The sequence below is a fragment of the Onychomys torridus genome, chromosome 14, assembly GCF_903995425.1.
Source record: "Onychomys torridus chromosome 14, mOncTor1.1, whole genome shotgun sequence".
Taxonomy (NCBI): Eukaryota; Metazoa; Chordata; class Mammalia; order Rodentia; family Cricetidae; genus Onychomys; species Onychomys torridus.
Genome location: NC_050456.1, coordinates 53,649,619 through 53,672,896, shown reverse-complemented (window position 1 = coordinate 53,672,896; position 23,278 = coordinate 53,649,619). Strand labels below are relative to the sequence as shown.

The 23,278-nt window shown below is 44.1% G+C and overlaps 1 protein-coding gene across 1 annotated transcript in view; it reads right to left on the bottom strand.

Annotated features, from left to right (window-relative positions):
• The window catches only part of Dlst (dihydrolipoamide S-succinyltransferase), a 26,496-nt gene extending 3,218 nt beyond the window's left edge, over nt 1-23,278 (bottom strand). The window contains exons 1-14 of the mRNA XM_036206194.1: nt 23,158-23,278; nt 22,599-22,632; nt 18,849-18,897; nt 15,458-15,513; nt 15,062-15,136; nt 14,793-14,848; nt 14,209-14,320; nt 10,687-10,839; nt 9,887-9,963; nt 8,668-8,765; nt 4,149-4,279; nt 2,951-3,024; nt 2,255-2,338; nt 1,777-1,944 (exon numbers count right to left, since the gene is read on the bottom strand). Coding sequence (XP_036062087.1) covers nt 1,777-1,944; nt 2,255-2,338; nt 2,951-3,024; nt 4,149-4,279; nt 8,668-8,765; nt 9,887-9,963; nt 10,687-10,839; nt 14,209-14,320; nt 14,793-14,848; nt 15,062-15,136; nt 15,458-15,513; nt 18,849-18,897; nt 22,599-22,632; nt 23,158-23,220 — 1,230 coding nt within the window. The 5' untranslated portion in view covers nt 23,221-23,278. The remainder of the gene's footprint in view (nt 1-1,776; nt 1,945-2,254; nt 2,339-2,950; nt 3,025-4,148; nt 4,280-8,667; nt 8,766-9,886; nt 9,964-10,686; nt 10,840-14,208; nt 14,321-14,792; nt 14,849-15,061; nt 15,137-15,457; nt 15,514-18,848; nt 18,898-22,598; nt 22,633-23,157) is intronic.

Here is a 23,278-nt window from a genome sequence, read left to right as displayed (position 1 = left end):
GGGCAACAGGTCTGTATTCTGCAGAGCAGAGAAAGCTCTGCTGAGGGAAAGAGGTGAGAAGGCACAGCCCACACCAGCATTTGTAGTTCCAACTTTTTCCTACTGTGCCACCTCTGGGTAACCTGGCTTTGTTATGAAGGCCAAGCTTACTTTTAGTGCAAAGCTCTGGGACTCAGAAAGAAGCAAGGCTTAAACAAGGAAATAGGCTCCTCAAACAGCCTTAAAACAAATAAGCAATACCATACTCTACCCGCTAATCTGTTACCTAAAGGAAGGTTTTCTCTCGGGTTGTGGCTGCCTGTAGGAGCTACTCTGAAGCTACAATCTTTTGTGTTGTTGTTGTTGTTTGAGACAGGTTTCTCTATGTATCCCCCTGGCTGTCCTGGAACTGGCTCTACAGACCAGGCTGGCCTCGAACTCACAGAGATCCATCTGCCTCTGCCTCCTGAGTGCTGGGATTAAAGGTGTTGAAGTTACAATTTAAAGAGAAAAATGTATGTTGTTTGTTTCCATGTCTGGTCTCATGTAGCAAGGGCTATTCTCAAACTCACTGTACAACCAAGGATGACACCACATTCCTGATCCTCTGGCCTCTACTTCCCAAATGCTGTACAAGCATGTACTATCATGCCTGGTTTATCAAACTTGGGGCTCTGAATACACAAGACAAACACTTTAACACTATATCCCTATTCTAAGGGGGAAAATTAATCTTTTGAGTTCAAATTTCCTGCTATCTGCCAGGCGTGGTGGCACACACATTTAATCCCAGCACTCAGGAGGTACAGGCAAGATCTCTCAGTTCAAGGCCAGCCTGATCTACATGGAGAATTCCAGGACAGACAATGCTACACAGAGAAACCCTGTCTTGAAAATCCATAAATAAAAAAATAAACCTGTTATGTGTAAATCTAGGTGCGGAACTGTTCTCCAGAAAGAAGATGTGTGGTTTTTGGATGGACAAAGGACTCAGTGACCCCAAAACATTCCAAACACAGCAGTCTCAGAAATCTCTTCTTATTTTTTAAACTAACTTATCTTCCAATGGCTAACTCAAGCTCTTTGGCCTCATTCCTTGAGTTCCCAGAAATCTTAGAATCTTCTCATACAATTCTACAGCTCATAGATTGCAGTGTATTGTACCATCTCCCAGGGTCAAAGAACATGTCTCCCACTCTATCCACCCCTGACTCCCTGTGGCACTCGGACAATGAAGCATGGCAGCAAGTCCCGGAGGCCTGGGTACAATTCTCTTTGGCTCAGTGGTCCTCAGACTTTAACACATCACAACGTCTGTGCTTCTGCTTCTGTGGGTGTGAACTGGGGTCCAAAGGAAACTGTTTTCAATTTGCTTTTTCCAAAAAAGTTACATTAATGTGAATGAGCATTTTGCCTACATGCATCATGTGCACATGTGCACGCCTGGTACCTGAGGAGGACAGAAGAAAGTGCCTGATCCCTCAGAACTAGAATTACTGATGGCTGTGAGCCATTATGTGGATGCTGAAAAGTGAACCCAGGCCACGAGCAGCAAATGCTCTTAACTGCTGATTCGTCTCTCTAGTCCAGCGCTTGCTTTTTTAACAAGCTCCCAGATGACGTTGATATCCGAAGATCACAGTTTGAGAAAGAGTGACTTAGCTATCATTCAGTAATTAAGAAATGGAACATAAGCCTAAAATTACAGTGCATGCTTTATAATAAGGATTTGGTTAATTTCTCTCTTATAGCCACTTAACAATTAAAAAAAAAAATCACAAAAATGATGGTTCTTACCTTGCCTCCCACAGCCACAGGCCTGTCAAAGATGCCATGCATGCCCAGAATGGCAGACTGAGGGGGGTTGATAATGGGTGTACCAAAAAGTGACCCAAACACTCCTCCATTGCTAATGGTGAAAGTACCACCGTCCATATCTTCAATGGCAAGTTCGTTCTTTCGGGCCTAAAAACAAGTTCATAATTGAATCATTAAGTCAAACCAGATATCTTCACTCCAAAAAAAGTAAATCTAGAAAATTCTTATCTGAGATCAGTAGTACAAACTTCGGCAAACAAGACAGGTATCCAGCTAAGGTGACTGTGAGAAAGAGCATGACTGTATAATCAACACTTCTTCCCAGCAGACCCTGGCTGTTGAGGTGCCTGTCACCTGAGCATGTGAGGCTCTGGCAGATGCCTGACCAATGACAACTTCTGAAGGCTGTGTCCCCTCAACTGCTCAGCAGCTCATCCACACACTCCGTCTACTGTACCTTCTCTCCTAGCTCACTGATGGTCCGTTCAATATCTGCATAATTCATAGTTTCCACATTCCTGATGACAGGAACCACGAGACCCTGGAGTGAAAGGTTGTTTTCAGTTACAAAATAACAGTACTTTTTATAGCTATAATTTCCTTGATTTCATCCACAGGTCTCCCTTACCAGAACACCCTAAACTCACTGGAACTAAAAAGACTTACACAAAGATAAAAGAATGTGGTATGATTTAAAAAAACAACAACAACAAAAAAATTACTCTTATGAATGACACTCTAAAATATAAAATTGTAGAAACAATCCCTTCCATATGATCTACTTTTTAATGTAAATAAGGTGAGATCTGTGGTGGTTGAAGTGAGAATGGCCCCCTGGGATCATAGATCTGAACACTTGGTCTGAAGTTGGTGGAACTGTTTAGGAAGGTTAGGAGGTGTGTCCTTATTGGAGGTGTGGCCTTACTATAGGCAGGCTCTGAGATTTCAAAAGCCATGCCATCGCCAGTTAGCTAGCTTTTCTGTCAGCTACTGTTCCAGCATCACATCTGCTGCCACACTCCCTGTCATGATGGAAACAGAAGCCCACCCGATAAACTCTTCTGTGAGCTGCCTTGGTCGTGGGTCTTATCACAGCTTAGACAAATGACTAAGACAGGGTCTAAGCAAGCACTCCCAACCTTGCCCCACATACCCTTGGGGTCGCAACCGCAACACTGATGTCAATATAATCTCTGTACACCACTTCTTTGGCTGCATCATCAATCACTATGAAAGAGAAAACATGTTACGTACAATCCTCTTGGCCAAGACTAATGAGTTAACAGAGTGAAATTTTTCAGTGGCTAATGCAGTGTGGGCTAACTATAATCAACAAGAAAATAACTACATTACAAGCAACTGACACTCTCCTTACTTCCATCCCAATTTATGACATTTTTTCTCAAGCTCTGAATGAACTTGCATGTAGGAGCATGTGTTCTTTCACAGCTCACAAAAGGTTCACACAGTAAATAAATGCACATTAACTTCTTATCTATGCAAGCCCTCCCTGAGCAAAGAATGACTAGTTACTGAGTGCTCTATAAAAAGGCAAAGGAGGATGGAGGAGGATGCCCAGCCTGCTTCCTCAGCAAGATGAGGGAAGCCTCTCTCTCTAGAGATCCAGGTGGAAGTGGAGGGGGTCTGGCTTTTAAATACGCCATCTTGAAATAGCATACCAACTGCTGAAAATTGTACCTACCACTTGTAAGAAAATCAAGGCTTAGGAATCTTCCTAAGAGTCTATACTGTATTGTTCGAACGTAGGTCAAATGAGAACACCGAGATGCCTAAAGCAAAGACCCTCCTCCTTATCCAGAGCACAACACTCAATGGGGATTACATGCTGAGGACTGTAAAGTGTCAGTCCCTTTGCTATCTTCCAAGGAACACAGAAGTGCCTCAACAGGAAAGAAAGCACTGTGAGCCACACCAGCACTTCAATAAGGAGGATAAAAAGGAAAGAAAGTGAGCACCAAGTCTCCCCAATGAGGCCCCTAACTGGAGATCAAACGCCAACCTGGAGTCTATGCCTAACGTGAAGTAAACCAAGTAAAGGGCTCACGGTGGTGGTGAGGAGCAGCCAGAACTGGGAAGTCCCCATGATGACAGACAGTCCCAGAGCTGCCGACTGCCACACACAGTAAGGGAACTTTTCTGCCCACCTGGTGGGGAGACAGTAATCATGACAGCACTCAAGGAAGGTGAATGGGGAAATTCACTTAGGGAAGGTAGTCATGTTTCCACACTTGTGAAATAAGAAGCCTTGGTGACCCCTAAATGTGACAGCAGGTCTGTATCCATACACCCAGCTCCAAAGACCTCTGCCACACTAGTCTTAGGAAACTCACCGGCATTCACAACAGGCTGCTCCTGCAAGGCAAAGGCTGAGGCCTTCACAAACGCTGACATGAAGCCCAGTTTGAGGTTATGTTTCTTCAGGAAAGCATCTTTGTGCCGAGCTCTCATCTCTTGGATGTTACTGTAAATAAATGATACAAAGAAACTGCCGATGAAGCTCTGGGGAGCGCGTGCGTGCGTGCGTGCGTGCGTGCGTGCGCGTATTGCCATAAGCTGAGTCAAAGCCCTCTGAGCAATGCTGGCAAGTGTTTTACTACTGAGCTATGCCACTCACACTTTCAGAGTGTCAGGACTGGGTGTCATGAAATTGTACAGGCTAACAACCATAGGCCTGCAATTCTCCTGATTCAACCCCCCAAGGAGCTGTCCTACATCCCAGGGTGGCTAAAGCCCTATTTTGGACTTCCATAGGCTTTTACCCATGTATACAAGTTGGATGAGCTTTTTCCCTTAGTCTGTACCGTCTAAGTTCAAGTCTTGAAACATTAACTAGAGGTCAATGTAATAAACTGCTCTATCACAAAAAACTGACCTAGAAGAATCAGTGCCAACCTATCTTCAAGATGGCTGAGCCTTTTAAAGGAATCCTTTTTTGTTCTGGAAGTAACAGATTTCAGTGACAGATACTATGAACAAAAGAGCACACTGAATACCAACATCCTTTCCCTGAATGAAAAAGTATCTTTGGCTACACTAAAATCATGAATTATCCACATTGGAAACAAATTAAGTCTATAAAAAACAAAACAAAACAAAAAACCCAACTCTTAAAAAACAATGTTCTTCAGGAGAGAGAGGCAGGCAGATCTCTGTGAGTTTGAGACCAACCTGGGCTACAGAGTGAGTTCCAGGAAAGGCGCAAAGCTACACAGAAACCCTGTCTCAAAAAAAAAAACCAAAAAACAAAAAACAACAACAACAAAACAACAACAACAAAAACAAAAAAACAATATGCCTCTCGTTAGAATTACATTAAACAAACAAAAAGCAAAGCTGATTACTTTGTGATACTTCTCCTTCCTAATTAGCAGAAAAAAAAAAACTAATTTTCTGGGTTGGGGATTTAGCTCAGTGGTTGAGTGCAAGGCCCTGGGTTTGATCTACAGCTCCAAAAAAGAAAAAGAAAAGAAACTAATTTTCTGCTACCCATGAAGTATGGGCTCCATGCAAGCACAAGCAATTCTAACTAACCCAGAAGGAAACACCAATGGTTCTTTCAGGCCATGCATAGCCAGCAGATTCACAACTTCCTGAGTTAGCAGTTCTATCTACTTGCTCATGAAACAGTTACTAATACCCATCACATGTGAGGGCTGGGCTGGGCACCAAGATACAAAGACAAGGCACAGTGCCTGCTCCTAAGATTAGTTTCACCGACTGTGGTTTCCTTGGTATTTAGAAAGTGGTTCTGTGTGGGCTGTGGCCTCTTTCAGATTCAGTAGCAGGGCCTGTCTCTGAGAAGACTTTACAACTTAACATCCTCTGGTCTATCAAGCAGGGTTTTTGTTTTCTACACAAGCACTGCAGAGTTAGTGAGAAACGTCTCTCCTATCATTTCCCCAAAGGAACGCCTATGATTATAGGAATGACATTCCATGATGGAAATTGAATTTAACTTTATCTCAGGTCCAAATGCTCAGTTCTCCTTTTTCCCCTATAATGGCTTAATTCAACATTAACAGGAAAGCTAAGATGTGGTACAGTTTTAACTGCCTACTTCAGACCTTTTGTTTTTGAAAAAAGGAAAATTTTCCTAGGGGGACTGATGGGTTTCATTGTCTACTTTCCCGAGTCTAACCTCATTTAGGGCTAGGATTACCGCCCTAAAGACATTACTGGTTCCCAGGACGCAGGGCTGCAAAAGCAGGAAAGAGGTGTGGTAAGTGTTTCTGCTCTCAGACCTGCTGCCTGAATGCCATTTTCTGGTCATTAAGGAGTTTCTATTTCAGAGCTCAGCCCTTGGAGGCAGAGCTGGGACAACGAGGAAGGAGCAAGTCTCAGAAAGGCCTCCTCTGGGTTAGCGGATAGGCACAGGACCCAAAGGGCATTCAATCGAAACCAGATTACTGGCCACAGTGAGGCCTCAGGCCACGGCTAAGGGACACCAGATTAGCTACTGAAAGGAGATCCAGCTATTAAACTCACTTGCAATCAAGGATGTTGGGTCAACTGCATCTTTTAGGGACATAAATATTTACATGCTTGTCTTAAGAAACTGGGTAAAATTTCAAAGTCCAATTTAATTTGTGTACAATTTGCCCCTAATGCAAGAAACATAAGCTGCAGCCTTTATGATTCATAGTGAGAGCCCTTCCCTATACTATGGATGCTACAGAAAATGGCACTCAGTATTCAGAAAGCTTCCCAGTAGAACAATGATGTCTAGTGAAATTAACCACACCCCACACACTGTCAATAAACCAAGGAGACAAATCCCCTCACCAAAAAGTAGATGGAGAGACTTAATATTCAGAGAAAAGGAGATGGATACCTTGGAGATTTGATGATGTATCTTTTGCTTTAATGAATTCTTACCTTGACATTCAAAACCTAGTGAAATATGGATCTAACCTTCATCGTTCTTCCCTAAAGATGAAATGATCGTTTCTGTTTCTTGTGCTTTCTTGAATGTGTCATGACCCAGACTGTTAAAACTACCTGAGATGATGTTCTCTATAACACTATTTAGCATTTTGTTTTTGGTTTTTGTTTGGCTGCTTTTGTTTTTATCGAGACAGGGTCTCATATAGTCCAGGGTGGTTTTGAACTCTATATAGCTGAGAATAACCCTGAATTGTCCATCTTTCTGCCTACACACCCCAAGCACCAGGATTACAGAAGTGCACCACTGTACCTGGTTTAAATGCTTGCCATTCTTGAGAGCCCATTCAAGCTCCTTTCTCCTGGAGACCTTCCCTAGCCCTACCTTTACTACTCACCCTTACCAAGAGCAAACCCACTCCCTCTTACACTTCACACTCACTTTTATCTTGTTGATGCTCTTTTTCCAGATTTTATTTAGTGTTCACCAAAATGAGACAGTAAGCTCCAGAGCTTACTGAACTGAACACTTAAGTACTCTGCGTAAGACAAACACTTAAGTACTCTGCATAAGACAAACACTTAAGACGCTTGTTAAATAAAACTATTTCTCCTCCCCACAATGCTTACACTTGCACACATCACAATTTTGAACAAATTTTGTTTTGAACAAACAAGTAAATCAACAAGCAGCTCATTCCAGGAATGGGTGTCATGAACTCAAGTCTATATTTCAGAAATCAACTTCTTTTGGGGCTGGGGAAGACACCTAGGCAAGCAGGAGGAGCCTGAACCCCAAAACCAACATCAAACCCACCCACCAGCCTGGGTGTGGTGACACACACTTGAAGTCTGAGAACTGGAAAGGCAGGAGATATGCAGCCCCCGGGCCACTGGCCAGCCAGCTTAGCCTGGCTGACCAACTCCAGCAAGCAGAAACCCTGCCTCAGTAAACGTGGCAGATGACTCCCCAGGATCGAAACTGGGCAGAGTGAGAGGAGGTGAGTCTCTGTCCTTCGGCCTGCTTGACTGAGTTGCTTGGGAACAACACAAGAAACAGTCACTTTTAGAAAAAAGCAGAGTGTGGTGCCCTGGCTCTGGGCATGCTGTGAAGGGTTTTCCATTCCAAGGGTAGCAGGTCTGGAAGTGGACCATTACAGCAGCAGAGCATAGTGGCACCATTAACATCACCCTCAGCTACACAAGGAACATCCTTATGCCTAGCCTGGGCAAGATGAGAGCCTGTCTCAAAAACAACCAAACAAACAATAAAAACAGGTTGGGCATGATGGCACATACCTTTAATCCCAATATTTTGGAGGCACAGGCAGGCAAATCTCTTGTGTGTTCAAGGCCAGCCTGGTCTACATAGTGAGTTCTAGACCAGTTAGGGCAACGTAGTGAGACCTTGCCTCAAAGACAAAACAGGGCTGGAGCATTTATGAACACATACTGCTCTTCCAGAAGACCTAAGTTTGGTTCCTGGCACTCATGTCAAGGGGTTCCCAACCACCTGTAATTCCAGTTCTAAGGGATCCAATGCCCTCTTCTGGCCTCTGTGGGCCCCTACCTACACACACATACACATAAGTAAAAATACAAAAACCTAAATAAAAAATAATTACTTTAGGCACATTTATCAGAAATTGTAATAGTTGAGGCATTAAAGTTTAAATAGCTCAGTGGTAGAGCACTTGCCTAGCCTGGGTTCGATCCTCAACTCCAAAAAAAAAAAGTTCAAAAGGTGAAGCTTTTTACACTGCAGAGGAAGCAGACACAGTATCAGCAAGGTAAATTAGCAAAGGAAACCAGTGGGTCACGCTGCCTAAGTCAACACTGAGCAAAGCTGAGAAATACCTCTCCCTAGTCGAGCGAGCTAGCGGTGGAATCAGCAGTTAAGGACTAGGGTGTGTTCAAGCATTCTACAAGAAACACAGGCACGGGGAATAGAAGGTCTAGAGATCTCACCTCATGTCAACCTCATTAAAAGTAGTCAGCATTGCACACGTATTCTGGGCCTCCTTTAGACGCTGAGCGATGCGCTGCCGCATCCTGTTCATTTTTTCCTGGAAGGAAAGGGAAACAAGTGTGACAATCTGACTGTCACCTCACCCCCAGGCGGGGAGAGAACTCAGCTGCCAGAGACGGATGGCAAGCGCCAGTTGGGGCTTCTGTTTTGTTTGTTTTCAGACAGGGTCTCACTACATAACCCTGACTGGCTGGGAACTCTCGATGTAGACCAGGGTGGCTGGAGACCCTGCTGTCTCCCAAGTACTGGATTAATGGCATACACCACAAAGCTAGGCCCAATCATTACTGTTAAGCTATGGGCTTCCCTTTTCCTGAATGGCCTCAGATCAAGACCACAGAATCACAGACCAAAGCATTCACTCAGATATGCCTGAAATTTGACCAAGAACAGAGGCTCAGGAAATAGTGTGATTTAAAAACCAAAACCAATTTATAAAAGGAAGATTGTGGTGTAGATCCAGCCAGCTTGAGAGTCATTACAGAAAGGGCGACTTCTGTTGGTAAAGACTTGCGTGAGAATAGTTACTTGGGGAACGGAAACTCAAAAAAACCAACAAAATTTTGAGGCTATGGTATTTTTAGGAAGTATTCTCAGGCAAAAACCCCCACACTTTTGACCATACTTCCTTGAGGTTTTATGTCTTCTCTGACAGCTTACTGTTACAATGCAACAATCTGGTCCCCACTGACCTCCCAGCTACAGCAAAATATCCCAAAAGTTTAAGAACAGAGTCCTCGAGTTGGGGATTTAGCTCAGTGGTAGAGCGCTTGCCAAGCAAGTGCAAGGCCCTGGGTTCGATCCTCAGCTAAAAACAAAAAACAAAAAACAAACAAAAAAAAAAAAAACAGAGTCCTCAACAGACTACCTCTATGAAGTGCATGTCACTGTGGGAAGGAAAGGATGGGCTACGAAGCTTCTGTTCTCCACAGATCTCTGACTCATTTCAGATAGCACAGTATAGTAGAAACACCACTGGACCAGCGCTCAGAAGCCATGCTTTAGTCCTACCACTTCACAGTTCTGAGACATTGAAAAGGAACTTTCTACACCCTCAAGGTCGAGGGAAGGAGGTATCAGCTCTTCAAAAATGAGCATCACACTGTCACTCTCCACACCAACCCTCTGCCACTTTCCCAGAAGGCTTCAGAGGCTTACCCGATGTTCTGAACGCACACCTTTAGCAGCTCCCAGCTCAACCAGCGGAGGGGCAGCAGCAGGTTTTATTGCAGAAACTGCAGATGAGGAGGACAGCTACTTAGAAATTAAAAGCAACACTTTCACACCTGAGCTGCACTTCCTCCTCAAGATCCTAAGGGTATCAGCACCATTCCAAACCCAGATGAGCAATGTGCTCTTAGAATAACAAGACTAATGTCACGTGGTTAGTAGGCGGAAAGCAGGTCTTAGAAATGGAGAGGGCTTTGTACAAAGCAGCCGATGGGTGATCAGAGCCACGGACAGCGTTAGACTGTACCTGTGAGGAAGAGGGTACTAGGAGGCACTCTCTCCTATAAAGACAGACTATGCAGATTAATCTTGACTGTTGGTTTGGCAGACTTACAACCATTCAGGAGGTAAGACCCTGTGTGTGTCAATGAGGGTGTGCCAGAGAAACGGTAAGTTCTCATTCTCAGAGGGGAAGACTCACTCTAAATGTGGGTAGCACTATAACTTGGGCTGGGGTTTGGGAGTGCAACACACACACATACACACACACACACACACACACACACACACACACTTTTTTGAAAGAAGAAAGTAGGTAAGTGAATGGAGCAGTAGCGTTAATCTTCCATGCTGCAAAGGCTATGTAACCATCTGCTTCACACTGACAACGTGTCTTCTCTCACATGATGGACTCTCATCCTCAAAACAAGCCCAATCCAACCTTTCTTGAGTTGCTTTTCCAGGTGGTTGTGATAGCAATGAGATGATTAGCTAACACAGGGTCTTACCTGGCTTGCTAGAAGGAAGTTGTGAGGGTGAGGGCACTGGCGGCATCTGAGTGGGTATAGCTGCTACAGGGGGTGGAGGGACTGCCGGGGCTTCTGGCTCTGCTTTTGGGGGTGCAGCAGGAGCTTCTGCTGGTTTGGCCTTAGCAGGAGCAGCTGGATAAAAAGGAGATGTCACTGGCTCTATCTGGAAGAGAAAGTCACTACAGACACTAGGGAGATTTAGACAAAGATCTATTTCCAATCCTTTAGGTGTTTCTATGGGCAAAGCACTAAGAGACATACACACTAACAAAAGCCCTACTCTCTATTCCCAGGACTCCCTAAATGTCTCACTGCTCAATTCAGCTGCCTTCCTGATTTCACAAATATTAATATCTACTGAATTTCAAATCCTGTAAATACTTTCAAAGCACCTACTAAGCCCAAGGAAATGAAACTTTTAGGACAATGGTTCTCACCCTTCCTAATACTGTGACCCCTTAATACAGTTCCTCATGTGGTGGTCCCCCCAACACACAATTATTTTTGTTGCTACTTTATAACTGTAATTTTGTTATCTTGATGAATCATAATATAAACATCTGATATGCAGATATTTTTTAGGTGACCCCTGTGAAAGGGTCATACAACCCCCGCCAAAAAAGGGGTTACATCCCACAAGTTGAGAACCATTGTTTTAAGCAAAACCAGCCTAGGTACTGAAAATGTTAAAATGGATACATAAATGTGACATACTTCTAATTACAGTAATGCTGATATATTCATCTTCTATTTTAACATAACATACAGAAGGAATACTCTTAGCCATTAAAAAATAAAAAAATTTAAAGACTTTTCATTTGCTTGTTTGTTTTTTCTGAGACAGAATTTCTCCATATCAGCTCCAGCTGTCCTGGAACTTGCCGTATAGACTAAGCTGGCCTTGAACTCACAGAGATCGGCCTGTCTCTGCCTCCCGAGTGCTGGGATTAAAGGCGTGCGCTGCCACCACACCTAACACGTGTGGATCTACATGAAGGTATGTGCATGTAAGTGCAGGTGCCCAGACAGGCCTGTGAGAACCTGTGGAACTGCAGCTGCAGACAACTGTGAGCTGCTAAGTCGGTACTGGGAGGTGAACTTGGGTCCTCTGTTAAGAGCAGTCTGTACTCTGAACTACTGAGCCATCCCTCCAGCCTCTGAACTCTTTAATCTTAAATGAACATTTGATAAAAATTTTATTTGGGGTCCTGGAGATAAGGTTCAGGAGTTCATAGTACATACTGCTCTTACAGAGGACCTAAATTCAGTTCACAACATGCACATGGGATGGGTCACAACTGCCTGTAACTCTAGCTCCAAGGTATCCAATGCCTATTCCTGGACTCTGAGGGTATCTGCACTTACAGTTGCACATGCATTCATATTCTCTCTCTCCACCTACACACACACACACACACACTAAAAGATTAAATAGGCCGGGAGGTGGTGGCACATGCCTGTAGCACTTGAGAGGCAGAGGCAGGTGGATCTCTATGAGTTCGAGGCCAGCCTGGTCTACAGAGCTAGTCCAGGACAGGCTCCAAAGCTACACAAAGAAACCCTGTCTTGAAAAACCAAAAAAAAAAACAGATCAAAGCATTTCATCCATGATGACTCTTAATAGGAAACAATGAGATGCTCATATAATAAATATATAACTTTTTAATATGGGCATTATATCCAGTTTTATAGTTAACTTAGAAAAATTTTATTTTAAAAGTAAAAATAAACGATAAAGTTGGGTTTGGTGGCACACACCTTTAATCCCAGCACTTGGGAGGCAAAGATAGGGGGATCTCTGTGAAACTGAGGGCACCTTGGTCTACAGAGTGAGTTAAGGGCCAGTCAAGGCTACAGTGCAAGACCTTGTCTCACTAATAATAATAATAATAATAATAATGATGATGATGATGATGATGACGACGACGACAGAGTTCAGACTAGAGAGCTTCCCCAGTGGGTAAAGCACCCGCTCTGTTAACATGAGGATCTGAGTTCAGTTCCCCAGAACCAACATAAAGCTGGGTGTAGTGGGTACATCTGCATCCCCATCCACCCATGGATGGTAGGTAGAGACAGGAGAAATCCTGGAAACTCTCGAGCCAGCTTCGAGCCAGCTGGCCTGGCCTATGCAGCAGAGAACAAGCTGGAAAGCAAGGACCAACACCCAAGAATTGTCCTCTGACCCCGGCCACACATACACACAGCTGTACTCACATGAGTACACATAAAGAGGCAGGCATTAAAAAAAGAAAAGGGTGTGGGGTGGCCTTCAACAGATTCACTCTTCCTAGCTGCTTTAGATTTTTTCCCTCACTTTGAACTTGATCTTGGCCTGACCAACCTCAATGGTCCAATCCATCATCTTTCTGTTTGACTGTTTTAACAGTTAAATGCTACAACTACAAAACTCTTTATTTCAACGTCAGAAAAGCTGATCTAATCTTCAATACTGATTACAAGGTCCAGTACAGACATACACACACCTCTCTCTGGCATTTCTTCCAAAGAGACTTCAGTCTTCCCTAGGATGTCAGGTGTGGAAAGGGATTACTGAGGGCAGCAGGACGACCCCGTGGGGAAGACACTTGCCACCACTTCTGACACCCTGAGCTCACTCCTGTACCCACAGGGCAGGAACACCGGCCGCCACAGGAGTGCCCCTACATGTGCACTCCCCTCTACAGATAGAAGCGCGCGCGCGCGCACACACACACACACACACACACACACACACACACACACACACACACACACTTGCCTTTAATCCCAGCACTCGGGAGGCAGAGGCAGGCAGATCTCTGTGAGTTCGAGGCCAGCCTGGTCTACGGCGTGAGTTCTAGGACAGGCGCAAAGCTACCCCGTCTCGGGGGGGGGGGGGGGGAATCTACACTGAATTGTCTGCAACAGACGCCATGAAGTGGTGATTCTCACCTTTTTGTTTGTTTGTTTCTCGAGACAGGGTTTCTCTGTGTAGCCTTGACTGTCCTGGAACTCACGCTGTATCCCAGGCTGGCCTCGAACACACAGAGATCGCCTGCCTCTGCCTCCCGAGTGCTGGGATTAAAGGTGTGCACCACGGCCTGGCTGTAATTCTCACTTTTAAACAGTGGCTCTTAGGCCCGACTATATGTCAAAATCATTTGGGGGAACATTAAAAAAAAAAAATCCAGCTATTATATCTGGCACTCAAAGCTTTTTCATTTGTATTTTTTAAAGCGCAATGTGATTCAGGTCAGTGTGGGGAAAATCTTTAGACTCTTCACTTGCTAGTTACTTAAGAAAGGGTCCAATCTGACAAAGATGGGCTATTGTTTTCTATTACCCTTGTTGCTCTAGAACTTGACAAAGTTCACCATACAGCAATAGGATTTCTCTTATCTCTCACTGAGAGTGCACAGAATGCCAGTGTGAGGCCGGCCTAGCCGAGCTGCTGCCAGAGCACTCAGCCCCCCACACAGGAAAACACTGGAGACCTGACCACCGGAAGAACTTCTTTACCACCAGTTTTCCTGAGTGTGAAAAGTGGAGTTCCTCCTTCAACTTTGCCCCCATCAGGTACCAAAAGAGCTTCAATGACGCCATGCGCTGGTGAGGGAACCTGCACCGAAGTCTGAAAGAAGAGATAGAGACGGAGTCTACATTTGTGTCCGCATTCCCTAACTGGGCCATCAACAGGATGAGTCATGAGACCTGCAACACGTCACATCTAGATGGTACATCTCCGCACACAGAAACACCTAAGGCCACATTTTCAGAGTCAGGGAATGACAAGTCATCCCCATTGTCAAGATTCACCCTTCTATCTGTTCTTAGAAACATTGAAACAATCCTGAATTACCATGTTTCCAAGTGATACTAGGAAACACACTGAAAACAAAAATAGCTATCAGATTAAAAAGTTACTAACATACACAGTCCATACAGAATAATCAAACTCAGCTTTAATAAATCATTATTCCCATGATTCCCTCAAGAACTTTTTAAGTGAGGTTAGAGCTACTTAGACTTGATCTTTGAACAATAAGCCCCTATCTCTTTCCTTAGACTAACATGGAAATGTCACTGATTTAGGATAAGCCCACCTTGTCCGTTTCAATCTCACAAACCACTTCATCTTCTGCAACTGTATCTCCAACAGCTGAAAGACAATCAAAGGATACCTCCTCTTAGCCAGGAACCTCTAGTCCCCTTTCAGCCTAATGTGTTAAAAAAAGATCACTGTCCTCAGGACTGGGAGGAAGTGGGTATGGATGTTTAAAAAAAGGTGAAACCACAGGTCCCACTGGCTGTGTTTCAGGTAAGAGAGACCTTAGGAAGTTCTGAATTGAAATGAGAAGAAATGAACTCTTACCTTTCTCCCACCTGACATCCCCCTCTGTAACTGATTCTGCAAAGGCTGGGGTTTGGACTGTAATCACATCATTCTCTAGGAAATAAACAAAAAAGGAAAATCACAAGTGCTCCATTTTGTCATTTTTCCTTTTTTATTTTTTGTTTGTTTGTTTGTTTGTTTTAGTTTTTGGAGACAGGGTTTCTCTGTGTAGTTTTGGTGCCTGTCCTGGAACTCATTCTGTAGACCAGGCTGGCCTCGAACTCACAGAGATCCACCTGGCTCTGCCTCCAGAGTGCTTGGATTAAAGGCGTGCACCACCACTGCCCAGCTTGTGTCTTTTTCCTTTTTAATGATTTTCTTTAATAAACTCAGTCAGTTATTGCTCTGTTCATTCATGAGGAATCGGGTACTTACTGCACACAGCCGTGGTTTGGAAGAAGCGGACACTGAAGACATTACTGCTGTTAATACTACAAAAAAACACAAATGTGAACTCATTTAGAATGTGCACCACTAATGCCTTGTCTAGTCCAGGTACCACAGATCACCTCTTTAAACTGGTGAATCTTGACCAGATTCTCATGCAGGGGAAGTTATCAAAGCATGCATGTCAGGCAAAACCTGGAAAGATTCTGATTCACCAGGTAGGCCCCCAAAGCCTGATGACCTACATGACATAAAGAATGCCCTGTACTGTAATGAAATGTCACTTCTCTAAAGAATGAGACATTTGGTTCTATTAAGTGAAAGAAAAACAACAACAACAACAACAACAACAACAACAACACCTTGGTCCTTTGCAAATGATTTACCTTTTTGATTAGATTTCGTTAACAAAATCTAAGATACATGGCATTTCCTCAGCAGAACTTGATATGTTAAATACAAAAGTGTTTCTACCCTCAGACTTTCAGATTTAGATCAGATAGGGCAGAAAGATGATAGTAAACTCAGAAACAAGCTGTTTTAGGAACCACCAACTTCCACAAAAACAACCTCAAAAGAGGAGGGGGGGGAGGAGGGAGGGAGGGAGGGAGGGAGGGAGGGAGAGGGAGGAAGAAGAGGGAGGGAGGGAGGGAGGGAGGGAGGGAGGGAGGGAGGGAGGGGCTACACAGCATTTCCGTTAGCACTATCTTGCTAAGAGGAAGCATGTCTGCCCATCCTGGACTCACTGCCAAGAACTTCCAAAGCAGGCCTTTTTAAACCCAGGTAGTTTAAGCTAGAAAGTGCTATCTATCACCTTGTGTACATACTCATTAACAGTTGCTTCTGAAGAGTTAAAGATATATAGATACACAGTTACTAAGACTACCTGTCAGTCAACTGTTATTTCTACAGTTTGAGAGAATTAATTAAACTGATGGAAACTTTTGATTTTTACAAAAGGATTTGGGAGACATTCTCAACAGGTATCTTCTTTTGTTTGTTTGTTTGTTTGTTTGTTTGTTTTCCCAGACAGGGTCTCACTATGTAGCCCTGGCTGTCCTGGAACTCACTCTGTAGACCAGGCTGGCCTCAAAGTCACAGAGATCTGCCTGCCTATGTCTCCAGAGTGCTGGGATTAAAGGTGTACAAAATTACACCTCAACAGGTATCTTTACAATACATAAGTAAAATAGACTTAATTGCCTTTTGGCATTTTTACTTTTAAAAAAAAATTTATTTAACTTTATATTATGTGCATTGGTATGAAGATATCATGTCCCCTGGAACTAAAGTTACCAGACAGTTGTGAGCTACCATATGGGTGTTGAGAATTGAACCTGGGTCCTCTGGAAGAGCAGCCAGTGATCTTAAGCCATCTCTCCAGCCCCTGGCCTTTTTACTTTTATGCCAGAATAACTTTATAAGGTACATATATAGTATCAAGGGGAACAATACAAAAATGAACACAGAGTGTGTGCATAAAGCCTGTACACATACATAACCATGTAACAAAAGCACTTGTTCATGGGCAAAAACTAATGGCTAACACGGACATGCAGGAACTACTGCCCTGGCAGACACCTAGGAAGTTGGTTCACTGGCTACCTCTTGGGAGAGGTGTTCAATATGCTACAGGACAAGGATAAAAAATACTTGCCGGGCTGCGGTGGCACAGGCCATTAATCCCAGAAGTAGGGAGGCAAAGTTCAAGACCACCTGGTCTACAGGACAGGCGCCAAAACTAAACAGAAAAACCCCGTCTCAAAAAAACAAAACAAAAAACCCAAATACTTGATAGCACTTTTCCCCCTTTGAAACATTATCTATTAAATAAAATGAAGTAAAAAAGTTGTACATCAGAGGATCTTTCCATCAGGTGAGACTGCTCAGGGGAGAAGATTCTGTGGAGCCTGATGACCTGAGTTTGGTCCCCCTGGGACCTACAGAGCAGAAAGTGAGAACTAACTTCCTCAGCTGTTCTCTGACCTTCACATTGGTGCCATGGTGTGCTCCCTTCACCCACCACACAAGTAAGTATAAGAAGATGATTTTTAAAAAAGATCTTTAAAACAAAAAAGATATGCGTAGAAAAAAGACCAAAAAAAGTAACACTAGGGTGACATAACTAGGGTGTCTCAACCGGAAGTTTAGATTGTTTTCACAATCAACATTCAAATAATTATGTGTTTATTCATTACATAAATCCTGGTTACTTCTGATTACCCTAATTGTCATTTAAATTGCTCAACTAATATAGTTTGACTCTCTCGGTCACTTTTTTAAATTATGAAAGTATTACATGCTCACTGCAGAATACTAGAAACAATAAAAAGAACTCTACAATGGAATTACACAACACATCAGAAAATGGAATATTCTGTCTCTTTTATTTCCTACTTCTCATGGTGGGAACATGTTAAAATACTATAGCATAACCCCTGGGTGTTTCTCAGATTTGAGAGGGATCTTGAGTACGTAAATATTTCAGTATAGATCCTAGAAATGCAATTTCACAGCCAAGCATGGTGACAAATTCCTTTATTCCCAGCACTTGGAAGATCTGAGTTCGAGGCCAGCCTGGTCTTCAGAGCTATTTCCAGGATAGCCAGGGCTACACAGAGACACTCTGTCTCAAACAAACAAACAAAGTTTCAGGAGTTTTATACTTCTAATAGCACGTTAATGAACCATTTTTGGAATGAAAGCCAAACTTATGGTGATGCACAGTAAGAAAGTAACCTGCCAACTCTTCATTCACCCTGTAAACAAAGCAGCCCCACAGTTCTTGAATAGGTTACTAGAAAGCAACCTCTCAGCACCCTAAAAAAACTTGGAATACAGAGTAATTCAAAACAACATTCACAAGTACAAGTTAATCTGGACCACACGTGGATGGCCCTCCTCCAAACTCTCCATGATGCAATAATAACATTCCTACCAAACCAGTCAAAAGTCCTAGGGCTCAACTGGTCTTTTTCATTTACTGATTTTTAAAATGAGTAACTATGCAACCAAGAGAATGCTCTCAATTTCTACAACTATGTGACCTCCAGCCCCTCCGCTGCACTTGTATCCAACTAGAATATTCAGTTCTCTTTGATAGCCACTCTCATCAAAACAAAAAAAGAAGACAGCTCCAAGTTAACTACCCAAGAAGGTTTGGGATACTCCTGGTCCAACACCTGACCACTGAATGATGACAAAGGTAGATTATAATAAAAGTGACCATGACTATCATCAAGGTTGGGTCTAGGGATTCAACATAATGACCTCAATTATAGGACTGAAGGTCTGTGAAGAAATCCAGTATTTAAATTTAGGATCCATGTCTAAGTAAATCAACCATGGCCACATATCTATATTACCCAGTGATACTTACACCATCCTCCTGCTGTAAGGGTAACCTGGTCCCTGACATAAGGAGACCCCTGTAAGAAACAAAACAACTCTTAACAGCTCTTACTGTACATAGTATATTAAATGGAACTATTCATAGTATATTAAATGGACAGAGTGGAGCAACTTCAGGAGATTACATAATTTTTATCATATGGAATCATGCTTCTCAAATTGTCTACCTGCCTTACTGGCAGAGAACAGGTATGGGAGACTAAGAGTGGGTATGCATCGAGAGGAGAGATCTAATGGGACAGCCCTAAAACTTGTAATAATCTACCTGCCTTTATGTTTGCATAATGTCTCTATTCCCAGAATCATCAAATACAATAGAAACTTGAAAAAGAAGACACACCATGGTGAGGCTGGAGAGATGGCTCAGTGGTCTAGAGCACTGGCTGAGAACCAGGGTTCCAGTCCCAGCACCCACAGGACAGCTCACAACTGTCTGTAACTCCAGTTTCAGGGCATCTGACACCTTCACACCAATGCACAACAAATAAAGTTAAAAAAAAAAAAAAAAAGACACATGATGGCTTGCCCTGTGGCTTCACAGGACCTAACAGGAGGTGGGGAGCTGATCTGGGCTTTAGTGATTAGGCTAGAAAGTTTGCTGACTGAGCCCTAGCAGCAAAGACTAGACTGCTTTAGGCCTAGGGTCTTCAACTGTCTGTGACTGAGTAAATCATTTCTCTCCTCCAGCCTCCTCCCTCCTAAGCCTTCCATCCTGGTCCCTCTAACAAAAGATGGGCCTTGAGTTCTAATTCAAAAAGGACAACTTCTCTTTTCTTTTCTGGACAGTGGCCAAAGACCCAAGCAGGCTTTCCTTGACACTCTGGGTTCCCACTGTCTCTGTGAAGACTCCCTGCCCACAACTTCCACTGCTGAACACGGCTGCTTTCCTGGACCCTAATTCAAAAGGCCTGCTTATCTCCTATGGCAGCTGCCAGATCCACAGCTTACCTAACCTGCTGTTTTTCTCTCAAATTCTAACACAATGATCCCTGAGTTAGAAAGAGAGAGAAAGAGAGAGAGAGCTCTCTCCACCAAACCAACTGTCCTTATCATAAATTCATTTCCTCAATATCTACTAACCACAGCTGCTTCTTCTGAGTATTATTTCTCATGTTTTCTTTGTTGTTATTTATGTCAATTAACAACCCTTTTCACACTGTGGGTGCACAACATACTACTGACTGAGAAAGAGCTGGTCCTTATGCACACTCCCTCACACATTCCCAGTCAGTCATCTTTATATTCAGCAGCCAATGACTGCCACGCACATTCTAAGCAGAGCCTGTCTTGGAACTAGAACACAGCAGCCCACACAGATGTTCGGAAACTGGAGTCCAATACAAAGTTTATCCCATAACAAGTTTCATTTGTACAGTGCATTAAGCTTACAAAGAAACTTCACACAATGGCCTCTTCATTTGCCACTGATAGCAACACCCTACATTACTCTTATTTTATAGACAGCTAGGTTGGTGACTAGCATAACCAGAATGCCTGAGTCAAGATGCAAACCCCTAAGTACAAGGCTTTTCCTTTTCCGGACAGCTTAAAAAGTGGAGAAAATATGTGTGCTATCTTTCAGCATTCCCAGCTGCAAAGAAAGGTTATTACTGAGAATGCACTATGAACTGTGCTGAATGCCTTATGTCCTCCTGACATGGGCTTAAAGTCCAAGCACCCTACACTCCACCTGGCCTACTCTGTATTTCCAGCAAACCATTTCAGTACCTGGTCAAATCTCTTCCTGCCTGGAAAAACCACAAGTCATTTCCTACCTGGACTATCATTTCCCTAGCTAACTCATGCATTCTTTAAGACCCATCTTAAATGTCAGTTCTCTGGGGAAGCCTTCACCAACATGCCCCTCTTCTGACTTCCAAAGCTGGGCTTTCACAACCTGTACTTCTTAGTAACCACAATGTTATTTTGTCCTAATGTGTACATAAACGTGTACTTGCTCGTCTATCCAGCTAGCCCATGAGATTCTCGCAGATGGAGACCATCTGTATCCCCACCACCTAGCATAGCAGCTGCCATAGTCTGCACTCTAGTCTGCTAGTCTGTTGACAAGGCTGGGACATAGCTCAGTCTGGTAAGGGTTTGTTTTGTTTTGTTTTTTTGCCCAGCATGCACAAAGCCTTGGGTCTGATCCCCAGCACTGCATAAAATCAGGCATGGTGGAGCAATCTTGTGATCCCAGCACTTGGGACGTTAAATGTCATCCTTGGACTATCTAGTTTGAGTTGAGACTGGGCTACATCAGATTCTGTCATTTAGACAGACAGACATTCTCTGTTACAGAGTACACAAGTAAATAAGAACACTTATTCATTCAGTAAAGCAGTTTGGGGGGGGGGGCTGATTTAACCAATAGTTTTGGTTGAGTGACCCTGGCCTAGAAATCTAACCCCTTGTTTTAGAATGTGCTTTTGTAAAATACAGATACTAAATCTTGTTTGGTTATTGACCCAAAGTTGCACAGAAAGCGTTCAGAACAATGCTTGGCACGAGAAAGCCTACAGTAAGATGGAATCTTTCAAGAAATATTTTGTCAGACCCAGATGTGGTAGCACAAGACTGTAATCCCAGCTCTCAGAGCCAGAGGCCAAGAGGAAGTTCAAGGCCAGCCTGGTATACATAGTGAGCTCTAAGCCAGCCAGTGCTAGACAGCAAGACCTTGTCTCAAAAAATAAAAATAAAAAAGAAGAAATAAATGTTTGCCAAGCATATGATTAAATGTAAGCTACATAAGATTGATAATTAATAACTTTCCCTCTCCCTCTACCAGAAACAACAACAAAACCAACCACGACAAAACCCCTAACACACCACTGTTGAGAATGAAAATCAAAACTTCTGGGGCTAGAGAGATGGCTTAGAGGTTAAGAACCCGTACTACCCTTACAGAGAACCCAGGTTTGGTTCCCAGTACCCACATCAGGCATTTCACAACCACCTGTAAGTCAAATTACAGGGGATCAGACACCTCTTGGGGTCTCTGTGGGCACATAAGGACAAGCATGCACAAACACATAAAGAAAATAAATTTGGGGGAGGGGATCTAAACTTCCAACAGCCTCTACACCATCCATTTATTTACCTTAGGATACTGTTTCCTTTGACTAAAGTCTTCTGGCAAGACACTTTGTTTCCAATTTCAAAAGAATATCACACCTGTTTCCTTCTTCACTGACTTCATGCATGCTATCCTTTCTCTCTCTCCTGCTTGTCACTTGCTAGCTCTGCCACATCCAAGTCACAGCTTTAATGTCACCTGCCTATGAAATCTGTCCTGTCCACTCTGCTTCCAAGCATTTACACAATCTGATCACTTGGTTAGCAATTTACACTTTGCTCTTCTAACTTTACCCTTAAGCTCCAGGAGGACAAGACTTTTTAATCGCTGTAGCTCTAATGAGTACCCAGCTCAGTGCCTGACAGTGTAAATTCAATAACCAAGGGCCGGTGGTGTAGCTCAGTGGTAAAGTCCTCGCCTCCCCGTGCCCTAGGTTCTATCCCCAGCGCCACAAAATGCAGAACAAAACCTAGTAAGTATGTACCGGGTGAGGAAATGACGGCCGTTATACTTAAGGAGCATTTTGCTTCGCATCTACCTGAATTCAGTCTTTAAATAGCATGAGAAGAAACATCACATTCCTTGACATGCTGCTCTGCCCACGAGAAGAGCATTTTAGGTGACCACAAGGGCAGAACTTACCAGGCAGGGAACGTCTCCCTAGAGGGCAGTTCCCCTGTTGAGAAAGAAGACATTATCGACGTCACCCAAAATGAAAAAGAGGGAAGAAACATTTTTTTTTTTTTTTCAAGTGCACGTTTAACGTGCTGCTGACAGGTGAATCTCGTAACTCCGAACGGTCAATGCAAAACACCGAGGCGGCCAAACTGTGTCAACCTCCCCACGCGACTGACACGCGCTGGTTTGGGGAGAACGAGGAAGGCAGGCCGCGGAAGCCGGTTGGGGGCCGTGCCTCCTCTCCAACCGAGTCAATGTCGCGGCGGGCGCGGCTCCCAGCCCCGGAGCAGAGGGTCCGGGACAGCGGCAAACGGCCGGCGCAGGCTGCCGCGGAGAAGCCAAGGGCTGCCCAACTCCGCACACGCGGCGGGGCGGCTCCGAGGGCGTCGGCTGCCTCCGCGTCCCGGTGCCCTTGGTGCCCGGACTGGCCAACGCACAGCGTCCCCTGGCCTTCAGCCCGCCCGCCCGTCCGCCCGCAGCCACGTTCCGCACCCGCCCGAGCCCCGGCCCCGCCAGACTGTACCTTCTGGAAGGCAGAAAGCGAACGGCTAAACGCCCGGGACACGCAGCGAGACCGGGAGAGCATCGCGGAGGCAGCGGGATGGAGGGCGGGCGGACACCGGATATAGGGCCCGGCAACAACC